Source organism: Calidris pugnax, unplaced genomic scaffold (assembly GCF_001431845.1).
Source record: "Calidris pugnax isolate Ruff unplaced genomic scaffold, ASM143184v1 scaffold125, whole genome shotgun sequence".
NCBI lineage: Eukaryota > Metazoa > Chordata > Aves > Charadriiformes > Scolopacidae > Calidris > Calidris pugnax.
Genome location: NW_015090906.1, coordinates 722,564 through 743,826, shown reverse-complemented (window position 1 = coordinate 743,826; position 21,263 = coordinate 722,564). Strand labels below are relative to the sequence as shown.

At 43.9% G+C, this 21,263-nt stretch overlaps 1 protein-coding gene across 1 annotated transcript in view; it reads right to left on the bottom strand.

Moving 5' to 3' along the window:
• The window catches only part of BEND7 (BEN domain containing 7), a 48,677-nt gene that overhangs the window by 9,299 nt on the left and 18,115 nt on the right, over positions 1-21,263 (bottom strand). The window contains exons 4-7 of the mRNA XM_014949063.1: positions 20,990-21,112; positions 17,722-17,987; positions 12,911-13,136; positions 7,914-8,033 (exon numbers count right to left, since the gene is read on the bottom strand). Of these exons, the coding sequence (XP_014804549.1) occupies positions 7,914-8,033; positions 12,911-13,136; positions 17,722-17,987; positions 20,990-21,112 (735 nt within the window). The remainder of the gene's footprint in view (positions 1-7,913; positions 8,034-12,910; positions 13,137-17,721; positions 17,988-20,989; positions 21,113-21,263) is intronic.

The window sequence follows — 21,263 nt, the reverse complement described above, 5'->3', positions numbered from 1 at the left end:
CACCCACTCACATCCATTCACTGCACGATACCTGCAGGTGTCACACCTCACCAAGGCTACAGGGCTACGGAGCAACTCGGTGCAGCTCCCACTTGAAACTCAGGTAACTGTCACAGAATCCCATGGGGTTGGAAGGGACCTCTGGAGATCATCTAGTCCAACCCCCCTGCCAGAGCAGGTCCACCTAAAGCAGGTTGCACAGGAACATGTCCAGGCAGGTTTTGCATGTCTCCAGAGAACAAGACTTCACCACCTCCTTTCTGGGCAGCCTCTTCCAGGGCTCTGCCACTCTCACAGGAAAGAAGTTCCTCCTCATGTTTAGATGGAACTTCTTATATTCAAGTTTGTGCTCATTTCCTCTTGTCCTATCCCTGGGCACCACTGAAAAAAGACCTGCCCCATCGTCTTGACACCCTCCCTTTAAGTATTTATAAGCATTGATCAGATGTCCTGGTCATCTTTATCATAGCTCTATACACGAGGATGCTGCCTCTATGAGGATACCCTCAGAAGAAGTAACCCAGCTGCTGATCTACACTAGTTTCCTTCCTCCAGCAACCCCCTGGCTATCCCTCCATGGACCAAGAGGTTGCTCTCTCTCCCCCATGTGCATGTATGTCAGATTCATTTTTAGCTATACGCTCTCTACTCAGTTCTGCAAAGATTAATAGAACTAAAGAAAACAGAACCAACCAACCAAAAAAACAACAACTTAGTACTAAGCAGCTTTCCTCCCGTGAAAGGTTTAAATGAAGAGCCCTGACCTTCAGGTGACTCTGTGCCTTGCACTCAGGAAGGACCGGGTAGCTCAATACATGGGAAGAGGTCACCAGGCTGGACTGAGTCTGGACTGGACTCCCAGCGATGGAAGGACTGGATGCACAAGGGAGAAGACAGTATGGTGAAATGAGCAGCTGACAGCCAACAGGACATCCACAGTTTAAGACACTAGGAGTGACCTCCATGTTATGAAGAACCACCTGCACCAAGTAGCACGGCCACTCAGCATGCAAGAGATGAGGCTGTAACTGGCCCCTTGGGCTGAAGGGACCCAAGCGATGAAAATGGGGAAAGCCAGATGTGAGTGCTGGCAACGGCCTGGAAGGGCTTCTCTCTACCAATACCAGAGCTGGTGCCAACCAGGCTGTCCACTCAAATGACAGGTTTTCTGGAAACCTCAGCAGCAGCTCTTGAGGTAGCTCTCGAGATGTGGTTACCTTTCTGCCTAACGGCTCTGCTTACACCTGGCTAAAACCCAGCTCAGAGGAAGGCAGTAATACAGAAAGAAACAAATGCAAGTTAGAAATTATCTCCTAAGGACCTGAGTCTCCAACTTTGCAGAATCAGCTTTGCTGGTAACCAAGTTACCTGGCCATTTTAATTTGGCACAAGACTGATAGATGGGGTCCGGCTCTCCACCGAGCATTCCAGTCCTGTTCCTCATGCCAGCATGAACGTTTATACGGTCACCAAGATCAAATCTAGTTAAAAACTGACAACATCACTGCACGAATGCTTGTGCCAGTGCCAGAAAGGGAGTGGGAGCACAGCAGATGCCCAAAGAGCCTACTCACTCTTCTCAGCAGCTGCCCAAATTTGTTTTATGAAACTGGATGTGTAACCGCAGCTCCGGGTGAAGTATGACACAAAGGCACGACAAACACCTCGACCTCCCAACATGGACCTAAGCCACCAGCTTCTCACATGTCATTCCAAGCAGGCAAGAAGGTTTGCCCTTCGACAGCCGCACCCAGAGATTGCCAGCCAAAGTTTTTTCTTCTCTCGAGCCAGCTTGCAAGACAAGGCAAGCAGGGATAGGTCCTACTGTGGGAATTTGGAGCCTCTTTTCTGTCCTCTGCTCAGATAGAGCTCAGGAGCTCTTGCAAAACAATCCTGGTACTTGTTTCATAGAATAAGAGAACGGTTAGAGTTGGAAGGGACCTTAAAGATCATCCAGTTCCAACTCCCCTGCCATGGGCAGGGACACCTCCCACCAGACCAGGTTGCTCCAAGCCCCATCCAGCCTGGCCTTGAACCCCTCCAGGGATGGGGCACCCACAGCTTCTCTGGGCAACCTGTTCCAGTGTCTCACCACCCTCACAGGAAAGAATTTCTTCCTAATATCTAATCTAAATCTCCCCTCTTCCTTAGAGTGTCCATGTCCCCTCCCTCCTAAAAAACCTATTTATCTTCTGATATAGGTGTTTGCTAAGTGTACACCTGCTGGTTTGCTCCTTGGAGGGAAGCACATGTGTGCTCAGGGCTGGGCAGATGAATGCAGCAGTTACTCATTTTAATATCACTATCTTTATCTAAGATGCTGGCACTGACACAAAAGCACCCTACCGCACGTGCAACTCGCATCCTACTTCCTTCCTGGCCCTTTTGCTTATTGCTAAGCAGAAAAAAAAAAAAAAAATAAAAAAATCAACCTGATCTCTCGCAACATGTAGATACTGTATGAAAAACACAAACCTGGGAAATCAGAAGGATGAAGAGAAATAGAAAGCAAAAAAAAACCTCATGGGAGACAATGGAAGCGGCAGCTTGATCAAGGACGTGGGAGAAAAGGCGTGTTTCCAGAAGAAAGGTAAGTGTTTTCCCTTCCTTCATTCCCACTATTTTACATTGTAACGAGGTGACATTAATTCTGAACAACAATTCAAGGATGAGACGTCACAGCATGTAATCTATTCCCACTGATCCTGCCTCAAAAAATTCCAGCATGTTTTCTAACATCACCGTGTTTTCCTTCACGGAGCTGGGGCGACTGAAAGCTTCCAGGCTACACACGAGGAAACCCCTTTGCATGACCAGCCCCTACCCTGCATGTTTTGGGGGTGTTACTGGTCCAGTATCAGCTTCCCTGGCCATATGATGGATGGTCGCTGCAGAATAATGGCTCACAGCCTATTTGAAACGTAAAAAAAGGGAGGAAGAACTTACTGTGTGGCCCCTGATCTGCTGCTCGTTAATGGATGGAGAGTTTAGTGATCAAAAGGCTTGGATGCTGGCACAGAGGTGACACGACCAGCAAGCCAGTTCCTTCTGCTTTTACCCATTTTAAGGTCTCCACGCTAATGGTTGACTCTCTCTCTCTGTGCTGCCACAGGCAAGGCCACCAGCCACCTACACACGTTCTCTTTTGCAGGGTGAGAAGACCACACTGTGGGAAACCTGCCACCATAAATTACAACACAATTTGAATTGTAATTCACGCTGCTTTAAGAGAGGGGACCCACGCACACGCCTTTTCCTTTGACTTCTTCCCCTCTGGGACCACTTTGCATCCCATCCCAGCAGACAAGAAGGTTCAGCTTCTCTGCTGGGAGAAGACAGACCCGACACTGTGAAGCCATGCCCCAGCACACCGTGCCGTTGGCTTGAAATGGGACCAGTAGTCAAGGCTGAAGAATATTATCATACTCTTTAATTTTAATTATAACATCTGTTTGTAACATTAACCTCCCAGTCTCTTCTCCCCTTTGTGACAGCCAACTTGTGAAATTTTGAAAAGACTGAACAAGGCCAATAAAAATTTAATGGCAATGACAGCTTTATTCTCAGATCTAACAAATAAAAAAAAAAACAACACCCTTCCCAAGTCTCAGATCTCAGGCAATAATCTAAAAGAACTAAGCAAAAGCCAAAGCAAAATAAATAAATTAAAAAAAAAAAGAATATTTCCAGCTATGAAAAATATTGTCACTGATTCAGAACTTAAAATGAATTTTTATTTGGCTTAGGATAACAACCTTTCAAAATCTACACAGGAGAACTATTTTCTAGAAAGCAGAATTTTAAATTGTTTTTTTGATTAGCTTTCCAAGTAGTGAGCTTTTCTGTCCCTAATTCTAGGAGATGAGCCAAACATGATAAATAAGGTTGAAGCTGGGCAGCCTCTGTGATCCGGTGATCATGATTTCATTTAATTTGGAAACACTCAGGAGAGTACGCCCTAGAGAAAGAGGTATGAAAAGCAGATCCACCCCACTCGTTCGCTGGAATCCTCTGAAATTATTAATATCACAAAAAGCTAGAGCAGGATTTACGTTATCAGACTGAAATAATGTTTCAGAGGATAAAGCAGAGAGGGTTGCTCGTGGACGCAGTGTCTCACCGCCTGGTTTGAAACAAAAAACTAATCAGAGGATGCACTAAATGGCTCGGGGGAAGGCAAGCAGGATGGAAGGGCTGCCCCTCCTCTCTTAAACGCTTCTGTTGTTCAAATTTAGCCCAACTTAGTGGTGACTAAAAAGTTGTTTTGTGGCTTCTCTAAAATAAATGGATCATCTTAAGCTTTTTCCATAGGAAGCCTGAACATTACCACAAACCAGAAACCGACGTAGATAAATCAGTGCGATCAGGCAGCAGGGAGACACTTTGGGTGAGAAGTTCTCTGGTTAATTTAGCTTAACGCTGGCTCAGATTTGTTCTTTGGGCACCTTAGTCTATCCCCACAAACTCTGCCGGCACCTTTCAGTGAGCAAGTGGAGACAAAACTAAAAGAGAATGACCTGGGAGCAGGACACTCGCTTGGACGGGCTCAGCCCCTGCTCCACCAGCCACACAAGGACTGGAGGAGCTCAGGAGCTCAGTTGGAAGAGAGATGAGTCCCGTGTCCCAATGGCTGCAATTCCCGTAGTTTTCAGACTCTTAAAAGCTAAGTTTTGCAACGTGGAGTCCTGGGACACCTTCTCCCCACAGCAGATCAAACCTCCCTCCATGCCTGCCCTCCCCTCCTGTTTTGTGGAAGTCACACACAGCTGTAACAATTTTGGTATGGTTTCACAAGGAATAGTTAAAACGTGCATAGCTCCCACACAGTGTTGTATCAGGATAAAGCTCCGGAGGGCTGTGAGATACGCCAACAAACATCTCAACATCCTTCCCTTGGTCCTCTAGACCTCCCCAGGCATCTGCCAGCAGCCATCTACCACCTAATCAGCCCGGTGTCATAGAATCATAGAATTGTCCAGGCTGGAAGGGACCTCCAAAGGCCATCTAGTCCGACCCCCCCACAGTCAGCAGGGACACTCCCAACTAGACCAGGTTGCCCAGGGCCTCATCGAGCCTCACCTTGAATATCTCCAGGGATGGGGCCTCAACCACCTCCCTGGGCAACCTGTTCCAGTGCTCCACCACCCTCACAGTGAAGAACTTTCTCCTAATCTCCAATCTAAATCTGTTCCCCTCCAGCTTGAAGCCATCGCCCCTCGTCCTGTCACTACAGCCCTTTGTAAACAGGTTCTCCCCAGCCTTCCTGTAGGCTCCCTTCAGGTACTGGAAGGCTGCTATTAGGTCTCCCTGGAGCCTCCTCTTCTCCAGGCTGAACAACCCCAGCTCCCTCAGCCTGTCCTCGTAGCAGAGGTGCTCCAACCCCCTGATCATTTTAGTGGCCCTCCTCTGGACCTGCTCCACCAGGTCCATATCCTTCCTATACTGAGGGCTCCAGACCTGCACACAGTACTCCAGGTGAGGTCTCACCAGAGCAGAGTAAAGTGGACAAATCACCTCTCTGGACCTGCTGTCCCTCACCATTGTAACGCACAAGCACTAACAAATCTTATTTCAACAGCATGAAGATGTTATTTTTCCTCCTGCTGTCTACTGCTCTGCTGTCACAAAGGCTGTGGAAACTTGTCATTTGCTTCAACGCAAGGTCAGGCTGGGTTAGCTTAAGCCACCAGTGGAGATGGTCGTGGACAGCAGGGTGCAGATGGCCATGGTGGTGTGTTCCAAAGAGCGTGTCTGCCTGTGGTCTCATGTCAGAGAGAAACCGGTGCGTTTCAGGGAATGACCAGCAAACTTAATAGCTCAAAAAAGAGCGTTTCTAGCAATCTGGTTACCATGTACTTTTTTTCCCAGCAAATAAGGGGCTGTGAGGTTCATCGCTGCTCACTACTCATCCACGTACCGGTTAATGAGTTACCTTCCCCCCCGCATGCAGAGACAGATTTTGGAGCCTATCTTATTCACTCACACTATACTCAGCTTCACTTATTTTTTCTTCATAGCTCTTGCTAGCTTAGAGACAATATCCTCTGATTAGATTCTGCCACCCTGAGAAAGGACCAGAGATGGAGGTGGCCCCATTTGAAAGGCAAAAGCTGAACGTCATTGTCATTTTAATTAATATCCTGCAGAGGCAGGAAGAAAAGCAAATAAAAAAAAAAGGATGAAAGAAAATAAAAATCAAAACAAAATTAGGTCAATCCTCTTTCCCAAGGGATCTTCTGCAGACAGCCCAAGGACCCTCTGCTCCCCACATCCCGCGCTGCACTCTACAATGTGTGGAAGCCTGGTGTCCCACTTCCACCCTCCTGTCCTGGGGGGGGACGAAAAGCAGCCTCGGAAGGGGCAGAAAGCAGTCCCCTTGTACACCACCAGTAATCTGACATTGTGTTTAACAAGATTATTTTGGATCCCTCCCTCCTCCCTCCCCCAACACGCCTAAGAAACCCTTTTTAAGGCTAGTGCTGGTTTGCTGCTCTACTCAGGGAAGCTTACGAGACTGAATAATCTGCATTTTTTTTCCTCCCCCTGTGTTATTTCTGTCTCTGGGTGTTCCTCATTTTCCTCAGTCCTATGCTTTTCCCTCCTGGCATTAACAGAGCTCTGGAGAATGATTTCAGATGCCAGTCTCAGCGTGCGTTTCAGAGACACAGCCCTGGACAGAAAACGTTGGCTCTCTGAGGCAGGGAGCTGGAGAGGACATTCCCCGTAGTCTCACTCACCCCTCCTGGTAGCCACGGGGACCACCAGCATCCCCTGTGGGGCCATCAGGTTTCCCATCCTGTCAACCCACGGATGCTAACAGGCACTTAATTGCGGTGACGGGCAGAAGGGAAGAGGGGAAAAGGCAGGCAGCTAAACACAGCAGCAGTTAAGGACCGTGTTTAAGGAGGTTGGCACAAGTGATGGGCATCAGACAACGGTGTCAGATCTTCAGAGGGAAAGATGGGCAAGAGATACGACCTGGAGAGCCTTCCACTAGGACGAGGAAGAGTAATTGAAGCCTCGTATGAAGAAAGCCCCTTGTTGGACAGGATGGGAAGGAGACTACTTAAGGTTTATAAAGTAATTACACGTCTCTTAATCAGTGATATTGCTTTCCCACGAATTCTGTGGGGGATTTCGAGACGGCACGTTGCTGTTCTCGTCGCTGGAGCCGAGAGCTCACCAGCTGCCTGCTGTCGGGGTGAAAGCCTAGCGCTGAGCCTTCACCCCCAGGCTGGTCCCAGCCCCAAACACACTGGTTATCCCAGTCCCAAACATGCTGTTATCCCAGCCCAAATTGAGTGGTTTTGCTGCCAAACCCCACCAACATTACCTGCTACTCACTGCTGGCAACCTCCCTCCCACGTACTGAAGAACCTTGCTGGCACAACCAGGGTGGGTGGCTTGTTTTTTTCCGCTACACTGATGCTGATTCCTTCACAAGGAATGTGAGAAAACTCATCTATCCTTCCAGACATATAGTTTAGAGGAAAAGGTCATTTGGGTTAGGGCTTAACAGTACGGTGAGCGGCTTGTCAGACCAAATAACACAGAATTAAAAGACTTCTACCTGCAACCCTGGACGTTGAGGCTTGGGCTAGTTTAGGACTCAGATTTCATCAAACACTGGGAAAGGAGAGTTTGGGTGCTAATTGAAAGGGGTTAGAGACAACATTTGAGAAGGACTCAAAGTTAACTTGGCTGCAAAGGCAGCTCCTGAATTTGCTACCACGCCAAACGCAAGGAAACAATGTACTTTTCACAGAAACCTGCTAAAATCTTAAGAAGTCTAATTTTCATAAGGTGAACACGCACCGACTCCACAGTTAACAAGAAAACAACTTCTGTGGATACAAAGGTTCTAAGCTTTTAATATTACACCCACATGTTGTTCCTTATAATTTTATACATACCTGAGCCTCTTTTTAATCGTCTTCTTGCAAGTTTAATTTGATCCTGAAGAATCTGGACCCAGTCTCTAGGACCAGGAAGTTTATCCACGTGGTTAGCAGTGCAGTATTTTTCTGTAAAGACTGAAATAAAAAGATACCATCTTTTTGAAATGTGCCACCAGAATGGAGAAAAAGAGACTGGAGAGGATTATAAACAAAATATATCAAGTTATCCATTTAACAAAAAACATTTAAATGGTTAAATGTAGGCCTGCAAGAACAGAGTCCAACACATTCACAAGTTTATCGTTCAGAAGTCATTTGGGTGTATCCCATTGTTGGTATCACAGCAACACACCAGTTACTACTTATAAAAGCCTATCCCAGAGAAATGATCTACACCTGACGTCCTCCATTCATGAATTTCACATAAAAACGTCACAGAAAAAGAATAGTGTAGTTTGCACTGAGTCTCCAGATGGGGCAGGCACTTTTAAACGCTGCCTTCCGTATGGTGCAAGTAGAGACCTGAAGATCTGGTCATGGGGTGACCTCTCGGTCAGGTTCCTGCAGGCATTTGCTGCAGGCAAACTGATGAAAGATAGAAGTCCTGCCACTGCAGAGATCTCTACAGTTCTCATACTGCCAAACCAGAACTTTTATAAAGCTACTAAGAGAAAAAAAAGCCATCCTGCAGGTTCAATTTTATATTTTGTAAAAATGGTACAGAGGGTCAACATAATCTTTAATTCCGTATTTACAGCAAACGTAGCAATGTTATTTCAGAAATACAAAATTATAAATGGAGTGAAACTGATTCAATTGATTTTCATCACGCAACTGAGATGTGTGCAAAAAATAAACTAGAGCAGAAATAGAAAAAATACTATTACTGTTGGTATTGCTATTGTAGTCTTGGTCAGAGGTCTCAGAGCCCAGTGTCCAATTATGGCCGGCAAACAAAGAAAGAAAGAAAACTGGTCCCAGCTCAAGGTGTTTGTAATTCTTGAGAATAAATGTCACACGAGTGGGATGGGGAAGCAAGCAACAAAAAATTACTATTTCAGTATTTTTATACACGTTTTTGAAACAGCATGAGCTGGTAAGTATAAAGGGACCAAAAGTAATCACACCCTCCAAACTCATTCCATGTTAACAACTTCCCCAAACCATTGCGTGAAAGGCATGAGCAATACTTTCTTCTTCAGTCTGATCAGCAAGGACATCAGACCATCTCTAAGGGCTTCCCAGAGAAGTCAACACAGCCCCACATGTTGCCAGTGTCCGATATGCAACTATTCCGGGCTCTCTGAAGGCAGAAATCATCTTTCCCTTCTGAATCCACACGGTGTCTGACACAATGGGAACCTGATCAATAACTTAAGACTCATGTTTACTTCAACGTATTAACTTCCTTCTCTAACTTGCTTATTCTTCTCCTGAATGGAAGTCAAGAGCGTTTTGATTACTCAATGTGTTAGTGAAACACCAATGTGGGCAAAAAGAATGGGGCTATAAGAGGAAGGAGGAAGTAGGACCTGCCCTTTCTAGTCCACCTGAGCTGTATGATTCTAACAAGCTCCTGTATCATTGAATCACAGAATGGGCTGGGTTGGAAGGGACTTTTCAAGATTATCTTGAAATAGGCAGGGACATCTTTAACTAGATCACGTTGCTCAAAGTCCAATCCAACCTGACTTTGAACACTTCCAACGATGGGACAGCCTCTGGGCAACCTGTGCCAGTGTCTCACCACCCTCACTGTAAAAAAAAGTCTTCCTTATGTCCAATCTAAACCTATCCTCTTTCAGTTCAAAACCATTGCCCCTTTTCCTGTCACTACAGACCCTACTAAAAAGTTTGTCCCATCTTTCTTATAAGCCCCCATTAAGTATTGAAAGGCTACAATAAGATCTCCTGAGAGTCTTCTCTTCCCCAGGCTGAACAACTCTATCTCTTTCAGCCCAGCCTCATAGGAGAGCTCTTCCATCCCTCTGATCATTCCTTTGGCCCTCCTCTGGACCCACTCCAACAGGTTGGGGGCCCCAGAGCTGGATGCAGTACTCCAGGTGGGGTCTCACCAAAGTGAAGTAGAGGGGCAGAATCACCTCCCTTGATTTGTTGGCCACACTGCTGGTGACGCAGCCCAGGATATGGTTGGCTTTCTGGGCTGCAAGTGCACATTGCAAACTCACAACCCATTTTCACCCACCAGTACCCCCAAGTCCTTCTCTGCAGGGCTGCTCCCAATCTCTTCATCCCCCAGCCTGTACTGATGATGGGGATTGCCCTGACCCAGGACCAGGACCCTGCACTTGGCCTTGTTGAACTTCATGAGGTAGGCATGGGCCCACTCCTCCAGCCTGTTAAGGTCCCTCTGGATGGCATCCCTTCCCTCAGGCAAATCAACTGCTCTTCTCAGCTTGGTATTATCCACAAACTTGTTGAGGGTACACTCAATCTCACTGTCTATGTCATTGATGAAGATATTAATTAGGTCCCAGTGTGGACCCCTGAGGGACGCTTCACACATGTCTCCGAACACAGGTCATTGACTTCAGCAGGGAAGGACTTCACTGGCTGGATTTCTAGTCAATGACATAAAGGAGAAATAACTGCTTCTGATCTTTATTTTTTCATCTTTTTTCCTTCAGTTCTGAGTAAAAGATTGATGAGACGCACAAGGGAAACTGATTGCCCAGGAGAAACACTGCAACTGATTCAACAAGTGCCATTGAATACCCAAAGTCAAAAGAAGGTTTCTCCCTCGCTAATCATCCTGTTGCAGAAGCGTTAAATTACTTGTGAGGACAGCAGTTAAAATGTTTCCAGACAGGAAGAGCGATTTTCAGGCAAACAGTCCCTCCTTTTAAGTTCTTTGTTCGTTTTTGTCATGAATGTAGCCTTTTCTCCACTTTTGTATCTCTGTCATGGAAAAGGACTAAAAGTGCCACTAAAGGATATCTGGGCACGTGGTAGAGGAATGTCCTAATGGTAACAACGCAAACAACATGATGTTGTTCTGGTGGAGGTTTCATACTGGCTCAGTTATTTCTTGGAATAAATGAAACCACAGTATCTGACAGCCCAGCTCTTTGGAGGGAAGAAGGGTGCTATTGGAGCCAGGCTGAGTAAAGATCCACAGGACATCAGACTTTGGCATCTTATTCCATCACAGCTTTTGGGGACACGCTCCCTTATCAAGGGTCAGGCGCCGGCATTTGGGCAATACTGTAAATGCCAATAAAGATCACTCTTATTACAGTGGTACCTCGCAGTACCATCACAGATGAAATTTATCTGTTGGAACTACAACTGCCCCCTTTCTTCTCCCAAACTCAAGGGAAGAGGTTAAACCAAGCCTCAGAATTTCCTCCAGTAATACAAGCTTAGCTATTGAGAAACACTGCTCTCTGCAGTGGGTAAGGATTGCTATTTTATTAGTGCTGCTGCATCTACTGAAAAACATTTCTTTTATCACAGTGCTGCCCAAATTAGAGTTTGTTTCAGTTTTTTTTTAAAGTCATTTTGAACTCCTTTTTTCTTCCATTTAACTTATTTATTAAATCTTTTAAGGAAGAACAAGATACAGACAGAGTGAATCCAACTTTGAATTTTTGCAGATTATTGAGCTCAAGAAAAGAAGGTATAAAAAAGTGTTTGTGATCGGAACCTAATTATAAGTGTAACTGTAAAAAGTCTGCCAGAAACTCTGTAAGATGTATTAGGACTATGACATAGCCACAACATATACTTTACTGCAGAATCACACAGGTTGAAAGGGTCCTCCATGTCCAGCCCACTGCTGCAAGCATGGCCAACTACATCATGAGGCTCTGGACCGCAACCATTCCAAGGTTGGAGGTCGTGCAGCCCCTCTGCACCCCTGTTCCACCAGCCCAATGTTGAAAAAACTTTTCCTTGTATCACGTTGAAACTTTCCACATGTCCAGTGCCTCTTGTACCCTGAGACGAGTCTGACTTCATCTTCTCTACACCATCCCATTAGGTAGCTGCGGACAGCAATAAGGTGTCTCCTGAATCTTCTTCTCTCCCATTCTCTCAGCCTCTCCTCACATGTCACTTCATATACATACTTCACCACTTACCTCCTTCAGTACCAGAAATCTTGGTGGGCCTCCACTGGACTTAAGCCAGTATGTCAAGGCCTTTCTTGTACGGGGAGGAGAAAGAGGCCAAAGTGGACATAGAGATGGTTGCAAAAGGTTCCCCTGCCTCCTTTTGCTGCCAATGTTCTTATAGAAGCTCTTCTCATTGCCTTACGTCTCCTAGGTTAGCAATCTGAACCTCAGGACAAGTCACAGTCTACTTTGCAACACAGTCTGTCTTTTGGTAACTTGGGTATTTCTCCTACTGTATCAAATTTCAAAAGACTAGAATCCAGTTCAGAATCTCTGGCCTAATACTAGCTCTTTATAGGTTGCGATCATCAAGGTACATGTGTTCTTCTGGAAGCTAGAAAGCAATGATCACTGAGAAAAACCACCCAGCACAAGGATCCTCACATTGGCTAAGAATTTTCTTCCCATAAGAGAAGCAGCACCACAGTTCTTAGGAGCATCAAACTCATCTCAGTCCCAGTATTACCTTCCTCCACCTCCCCCCAACCCAGCCACCAACTACTCAAGTATTTACAGAGCAGACACAGTCAGATGCAGTGCAAGCCTCAGAATTTTGACTGAAGAGGATCAGTTACGCTGTCATTATGTTTTCAAGATTTCTTTGCATCTCTGACATCCGGAATAAAAAATAATTATCTTAGACGAACGTTGAGATTCTAACCTTAGAGCCTGACTTCAGAAACCGAGATCACTGGCTTAAAATTAACACAAGCTGTCCCCGTAGAAGCTATTTTTAACAAGTGAATGAAAGGGAATAAAAATAAGACTGCATATTTTAATAGACCTAACACATGTCAGAAATTCTAATCCCCTTACACTCTCCTTAGCTGAGAATACGCTCTAATTACACATATGAAAGAAACCAAAAAAACATACCTTTTATTGCACCCACAATATTTTGGTCTAGTCCTTTCCGGTTGTCATTGAGCCCTCTTTTCCTTTTGCCGTTTGGTAAAGAGTTAGCCAAAGTCTTGTCATCAAAAAATGCACAGACCAGCTTCCTAAAGAGCAGACTTCCTGAGCGAGTGTAGTTTGATAATATAGAGTCCAGCTGAGATTTCGGCATGAAGACGTCAAAGCCCTCCGCAAGTTGCACTTCTGGCTACCGAAAGAACACAAATGTTTTAATTAAAAGAGCATTCAAATACATTGCTTTACTTCAATCATGCACCTGATGAGACTTTACAATCACTTAATCAAACCATGAATCTTTTCCCAGCTATTCACTACCACAGCAGCCTACTTCATTGAAATCAAACCCCATCAGTGAATAAGCACCTTAAAAGGCAAATCAAATAATCATACTCCTGTCTAGCCACTGTAATAGTTAACAATTACTGGCATTATTTCTAGGCGCACAGCTAACAAAAAAAGAAGAGATACCTTTCAATATTGGATAATAAAGACAAACCAGAGGATCATCCCAGAGCAATACTCTTACGTGAAGCTTTTTTGGACATTGATCTGACTGTTTTATGGACTTGTTTCACTGCCAAATGATGTGAAGGAGAGTGCTTGTGGGGTAGCCAGGCACTTCCAAGAAGGATCACTGCTGGGCTACCAGCCCATTCCATGTGGCTTCCCAAGAGGGCTTCCAGCCCAGACACGGCCCGTACGAGTAGAAGTAGTTGATGAGTTTTGAGGTTGCCTTTGGAGCCAGCGCCTGCTGATCATCCATTCCTCCCTCCTTTTCATATTCCCCAAATACATCCTTAGAAAAAGGATGATGTCAAACAGACAGCTTATTTCAGTGCAAAAAAACCCTCAGTGGTAAATCACAGGGATTTAGGTGATTATTAGCGAGTGAGAGGAAATAAAACCATGCTGTATTTCACAAGAGCTTCCTTGCCTCAAGTGCGCCGTGGGCCAAAGCAGACAAAGGCCTTCAAGGAAGTCCCTTACTAAGAATCTTTTTGCTGCCCCTGTCTGTACACATCAGAAATTACACAGACAATATTTGCAGTATTTTCTGCTGTGATTACCACACAGTGCTTACACAAGACGTCTCCATGGAATAATTATATATCTAGAAGGAAGATAACATCATGAATAAACTAAAATTTTTAAGATAATATCTGCGAGTTGGCAAAGGGGGAAAAAATCAGTGGTCATGATGTAAGAAAATAAGCTAACATTATGGCCTTGCTCCTAATAACTTGCTCTTTTTTCCTCCCTAATGAAAATACATCCACCAGTGATGGTGCCTTTTCGAAGATGTTTACAGAGCAAGAGCAAATGCCATCTCCCATCAAATCACCTGCAAACGTCTTGAGTCTAGACAGAAGAAAGGGCTGCCATTCCCAGAAGGATTTGGCTGTGTAACTCTTTTCCCCTGGATTTTTAAAAATCACTATCAAGAGAGTTACAGCAAGCAGGATATTTTCAAAGCATGCAGTGTCACTGGATACACAGGCGTATTGTGCGATAAAACTGAAGATTACAATGCTTTGGGAAGCCAGGATGAAGAATCTTAAAATATGCAGATAGTAATAAAAAAAAAGATAAATCTAAAAAAGCACGTAAGTTTCTCAGCTTGTTCTGGATGAAAAGTTGTTTGTTTTTGTTTTACCTTGAGAACTTTCAAAATGCTGGATTCAGCAAAACAGTCAGAATTACTCTATTTGACATTTGACAATCTTCTGATGTAGGTGGGTTTTTAATATGTTACTTCTAAACTTTCTGGTGACAGAAAAGATTTTCAAGTGTAAATAAATGTGGGCCAAGTTTACAACTCGGGAAAAATTCTACTTCGTGTTAATCAAAAACCAGAATGTGGTTGTCATGGAGATGAAGGTATCCTGTCCTATTCTCTTACTTGGGTCTCGGGTCTTACGATAGCAATCTAAGATGACCTCAATGATACAAGACGCCTAGGACAGACAAATGATCTTCACTAACACAGCTGTGAAATACATTTGAAACCTCACCAGCATGGAGGAGTGAATATTGCTTTAGTTTTTGACTATTTCATTCTTAATACATGAATCAATTTGTGTATCAGTGAAATGATTTGAAGGGAAAACACTGATTTATTCTTGCTTTCCTTTGGTAGCAAACTATTCTTCAATCAAAGAGAATCAATCAGTACCTAATTGAACTTTATGATCACTTTGAATGCTATTTCTCAAAAGGAAAAGCATTTGTTAGTAGGCAATAATCATGGCCCAAGGAATTGGTGGGTAAACTATTCCTGTACAATAAATTAAATAAGACTTGAATGTTAAAGGCTTTTGCTGTGTTAAAATTAACAGGCAGCGAAAAAATCCTAGACATTTTAGTAGACCGTACTACATAGATTACAAATAATTAGGTTATAAATGAAATATGATAACAGTAAAACAAACACAAGAAAGTTTAACTAAGCGTAACAGATCATTACATTTAAAAAGTAGGGTCTCTGATCCATGGGTCAGATTAAGGGTTGATCTCACATAGATTTTTTTTTCCACCTCCACGTCCTCATCTCAGCAAATCTGAACTAATCACACTGGTTTTGGCAGCCCCAATTTCATACACATTAAACTCAGATTTTTCTTAAAGTTCAATAAACATTAGCAAAACAGCAGGGGTGGCAGCGCTGGCGTACGACACGGCACACACCACAGACAACCCGGGCAAGATTCTCAAGGGAACATTCATTTATGGTGCTGCTTAAAATGTCTTTCAGTTTTTTTCAGGCACCCAGAGACGCCAGTCGTGAACACACTAGAGATGCTTATGAATAAATAGGGAAAAGATAATACCCCCATTCATTCTGCAAGAAGTGACTTTCTTTAGCCTTCTCAAAATGTTTAAGGTCACATTTTATTTTCGCTGTTAAATATATCTATTTTCTGAACTCAAATGTTTTCTTTTCAAAGACAAAACAACATCAATTGGTTTGTCTCAGGGTTCCGGCTCTGTAAATTTATTCAAACAACTACTGTGTCAGGCAGGGGCCAAAGCATGGGAGGGCAGATGAGGACCTGATTTATGAACTGCATGTTTTCTCTTCTTTTTTTGCTTAGGCCAAATTGGCACTTAGGAAGAATTGTGTCCAGCCATGGAACACATTCATAAAGACAAATTAAATTCCATCACAAGAACAAAACTGTTTTCGAAACTGTGTTTCAAGCTGAAAAGAGTGCCACGAGCAAAGAAAAATTATAAGCACAAATTGCGTATTGGAGATAAATTACCAGTCCCTCCCCAAACCATGCCCTCAAACATTATTAAGAATAATACTACAAAAGGAAAACCTCTGAAAAAGCATCAAACTAGTTACTCCGTATCACTACACCGACTCTATGGCATGAGACTGCAATCTAATTAGTGGTGTGGCTTGCATCTATATAACTGAATTATCAGGACTGCTCTTTTTTATTATTAGTTCCCACTTCCAGAAAGGTAGAACATTATCTGTGGCATTGTTTTCATTTACGCTTATTGATACTGAATTTAATTATGCTTTTCTAGCTCATAGTACTTAGGAAATTGGAAACTGCCGGCTCAAAATTAAAAATATATTAGAGAAATTAATGACTAGTTTATTCATCAGTGAACTGGTTCAGACGACATCTATTTGGTCATTAAACAAAGCCAATCAGCCAGCAGACACATGATATTTCTATCAATGCGTACGTGTTGCATGAATCAAGAAAATATGCTTATTGTAGTTCTACATGTGATGAGTACATATTTTCAGAGTGGTGAATTTTGGCCCCTTTAGACACACCAACATCATCAACAGCATCAAGGCCCTCACCCAGCAACCACAGCGATGGAGAGCAAACGACCCGATTCAGCAAAGACTGAGGTATGAACTTTCTGGAGGTGAGGAGTCCCCTGAAGCCAGGGGGACCAGCCAGGCATGAAGCACAGCACGTAAATGCATTTTGGCAGGATAAGGGCGTACGTGTGGACTACGTGTGCTCATCAGCATTTTCAGAGTGGTGAATTTTGGCCCCTTTAGACACACCAACATCATCAACAGCATCAAGGCCCTCACCCAGCAACCACAGCGATGGAGAGCAAACGACCCGATTCAGCAAAGACTGAGGTATGAACTTTCTGGAGGTGAGGAGTCCCCTGAAGCCAGGGGGACCAGCCAGGCATGAAGCACAGCACGTAAATGCATTTTGGCAGGATAAGGGCGTACGTGTGGACTACGTGTGCTCATCAGCAAACGAGAGGGTTGTGAAGGGTTTATACACGCAGTGCTCTTCATGGCGCCTGGTCTCATGGTGGGGCTTGGCAACAGGAGGGATGAAGAACAGGTTTCCACTATGAGCTCAAGCGACAGGCAGCCTTCAACTCAAGGCAGAACTACATGCTCACGGAAGTTGAAATAAACCACCCCAAAATGTTGTGATCAGCAATCAGTTGGAAAAAAAACAACCCAAAACTTCATAGTCCACACTCCCCAGATTTAATCCTGCTGCCTCCGTTCAACCCTACCCGAGATTTGCGTTGAAATAAACCACCCCAAAATGTTGTGATTAGCAATGAGTTAGGAAAAAAAACCCCAAAACTTCATAGTCCACACTCCCCAGATTTAATCCTGCTGCCTCCGTTCAACCCTACCCGAGATTTGCTTGTTTGCTCTAACCAGAAGAGGGACCACGCGCAAGCTGACTTGGGCGCTGATCCTCCTGAATGAGCAACTGCTTGAAAATCCCGTGATGCCGGGTATTAAAATATTAACTTACATCTGATGAAGCAGATTCAAGGATAATTCCAAATCCTGAAACAGGGGTTTCTGGTTTTAAGGGGGGTTCAACTGCTTGCGGACTCGACCGTTCTGAGTTTGCCGATAGCTTCCTCTCGTTCTCCGCAGCGTTGGGTTTCTTATTCATGGGAATTGGTTCAACAGTTTTGAGGGGCAGTTTTTTCTTTTTATTTCTCTTTCTTGATATTGTTGACTTCTGCGTGCAAATGAGGGGAACAGGAGGCTGCTGTCTGTTTTGAGTCCCAACTGAATGAAAGAAAGTATTGAATTAAACGTATAGAAAAAAGCACATGTCCAACCACACAGACACTGCATTAAACTACCAACATACTGAACCTGTCTTCTGGGTAAGTGGAACGGTTTTCAGGGCTGTTTGTGCATGTGAAACAGTTATATTTTATCACCTTTGCATAATTTTCCAATCTGTACCAATGGGGATAATGACACTGAACTCCATTATGAGGTTCTTCAAGACATACTGATGAATAGCGTTTTAGGAAAATTAGGAAAACGTGGTTCTTTTTTCCTAGTGACCACTGGCTGGTTGGTGACAAGGAGGACTTAAGCAATGATTAATTTGTATATCCTCTTGAATGACTGAGAACCTCATTGTCTTTGAGCATCTTTTCCTGATAAAAGTAAGATAACACAAGTGCTAATGCAATTACAGTTATTTTTATGAACATAGTTACCAAGTTAATTAGCTCAGCAAGAACACTTCAAGTACCATTATGTCAAGAACAAGTGAAAACACTATTCAATAGTTTAATTTCTGGGAAAAAAAGTAACCCCAAAGTTGCATCACTTCGTTTTGTTCATACACAGAAGATGACATTTCATGTGTTATGTCTCAAACCTAAGAGACCATGTTTTATATTTATCAATATTTTGCATTTTCCGGTATCCACAATAATTGGTATAAATTAAGGCACTGATCCTGAACCTGTATCAATGCAGAATACTATCCAGAGACAATTATTTGTCTGTACGAATCAGTAAGATCAAGGTCAAAACAAAAAAAAAGCCAAATGAGCTACATATTTTTGCTTCATCATATGCAAATCAAGCTCATTCAAGCTACAAATGAACTACACGTGGTCCTCACCTACAACGCTTGAGGAAAATAAACCCAAATCTCATACTGTTTATTAAATGATTTCTGGGGTATTTGATTTCTGGCAAGGATTTACGAGACTGTAATTTGTAGTTTATCATTTAGACAGAAGGGTGTCTGAATACTAAAATCAGTTATTACCTTTTTGCTTATATGTTTGCATTTTAGTTTTTTCTCTTTTAGCAACAAAAATGCCAAACACGTTTTTTTTTCCTCTGCAAACCCATCATTTCAGAAAATATGAACTATGAACTATTCCCAGAGAATCAAGAGAGTCACTAATTAACAAGGCACTAATACTGTAGATCCATAACGAATAAGAAATATTCCTGCTATTGAGGAACCAGCTCTTTTGGCATAAAGCCCCGTTCTGTACCTCTCACCCACAAGTCATTTTTAATCATGGGCAGAATTTCAAGGAAATAGGTGCAACCGCGCAAAGAACGCCCTGCCCCAGCAGAGACTGTAAAACTGGGCCTTCGTGGGCTTCTTTGTACATCGATGACTTTTGGAAAAGCATTTTTATGTGTATCAACTGATATTACAAAACCCGTCTGATCCTTCCCGTTGCTCACTCAAGCGTTATAAGCCGTGGAGACAAGGAGTTTCGTCAGCGTTTCACTCCACCCATATTTCAGTTAATTACTCAACACTCCCTTTTCTTACAGAGGTCTTATACAGCCGCTCTAAGAGAAAAAAAAAAATCTCCATGGCTCTGCTCCCCATCACTCATGATGGATGGGTAACTCAACCGACAAAATCTCCAACGTCTCCAACTCCTCGTTAGTATTAACGCTAATTTTTATGAAGCACGGAGGCTGTGGCTTCCCGGCAGCCTACCATGACCTACCTAACTCCCTGCTGCCACTGTCTCGTTATCTTGCTGGCTCTAGTGCTCTTCTGGCTCTGAGCAGCTCCCAACCTAGCAGAAAACTAGCCCAGATAGTTTTCCCCAATGAACAGATTATTACTGGTTTAGCCAGTAAAAAAGAACTGGTAAACCAGCCTAAAGAAGGGTGGAGGCCACAACACGCGGTGGCTAGCTCAGCTGAGGCTACCACGGAGCTGTAATTTGAAAGATCTTTGAATGAAGTGTTTATATAGTAACTTTAAGTGGCCTTATTATTACTTTTTTTAACCACTGAGATTAGTGAACTGGTAAGCTGGTAACAGGTTAAGTAGCATTTTGCACCTCTGAATGAATACACCGTGGCAACAAACTGGAGGTGGTTATGGCATATGGAGCTACCCACTCAGTTATTAACAGAGTATCTAATCACGTTAGATTTTTTTTTTTTAAGTTAGCCTGAAAAGATTCCTACAAGGTAACATCCCATGTTACAGGTAAGGATCTGAGAAGTAAAAATTGCACATCCAAAAAGCCTGTGAAAATTTGACGTTGAATGATATGTTTAAGAGAGAAGGAAACAGTCAGGTTTTCCTGAGTATCCACATAGATTTCTGTCTTACTAGACCATTCCTTCTAACAAGAATGTGGAATCATTGAATAGTTTGGGTTTGAAGAGACCCTAAAGATCATAGAATCATAGAATTGTCTAGGCCGGAAGGGACCTCCAAAGGTCATCTAGTCCGACCTCCCCGCAGTCAGCAGGGACACCCCCAACTAGACCAGGTTGCCCAGGGCCTCATCGAGCCTCACCTTGAATATCTCCGGGGATGGGGCCTCAACCACCTCCCTGGGCAACCTGTTCCAGTGCTCCACCACCCTCACAGTAAAGAACTTTCTCTTAACCTCCAATCTAAATCTGTTCCCCTCCAGCTTAAAGCCATTGCCCCTCGTCCTGTCACTACAGGCCTTTGTAAACAGGCTCTCCCCAGCCTTCCTGTAGGCTCCCTTCAGGTACTGGAAGGCTGCTATTAGGTCTCCCCGGAGCCTCCTCTTCTCCAGGCTGAACAACCCCAGCTCCCTCAGCCTGTCCTCATAGCAGAGGTGCTCCAACCCCCTGATCATTTTAGTGGCCCTCCTCTGGACCCGCTCCATCAGGTCCATATCTTTCCTATACTGAGGGCTCCAGACCTGCAAGATCATCTAGTACACCCCCCTGCAATGAGCTGGGACATCTTCAAGGAGATGCCTGTCATGCATACACATCCATGGGACCGGTCACAATACCTGCTTGAATCTGCATGAGCTTTCGCATGGTCTTGAGCTCTTGAAGAATAGCCTGCAGGGTCGACTGGCAGTTACACGTACAGCAGTTTGGTCCAATTGAGGAGTTCACCATTGGGATTTCTCCTGAGAGGAATGAAACGGGGAGAGACGATGTAACCCACACAAAAAAAAAAGCCCAAACAACAATTACCAGCAGGCTATTATTGATATTCCTACTATTGATATACTCATATAATTCAACATACGAATACTGAAACTATTATTGATATACCCG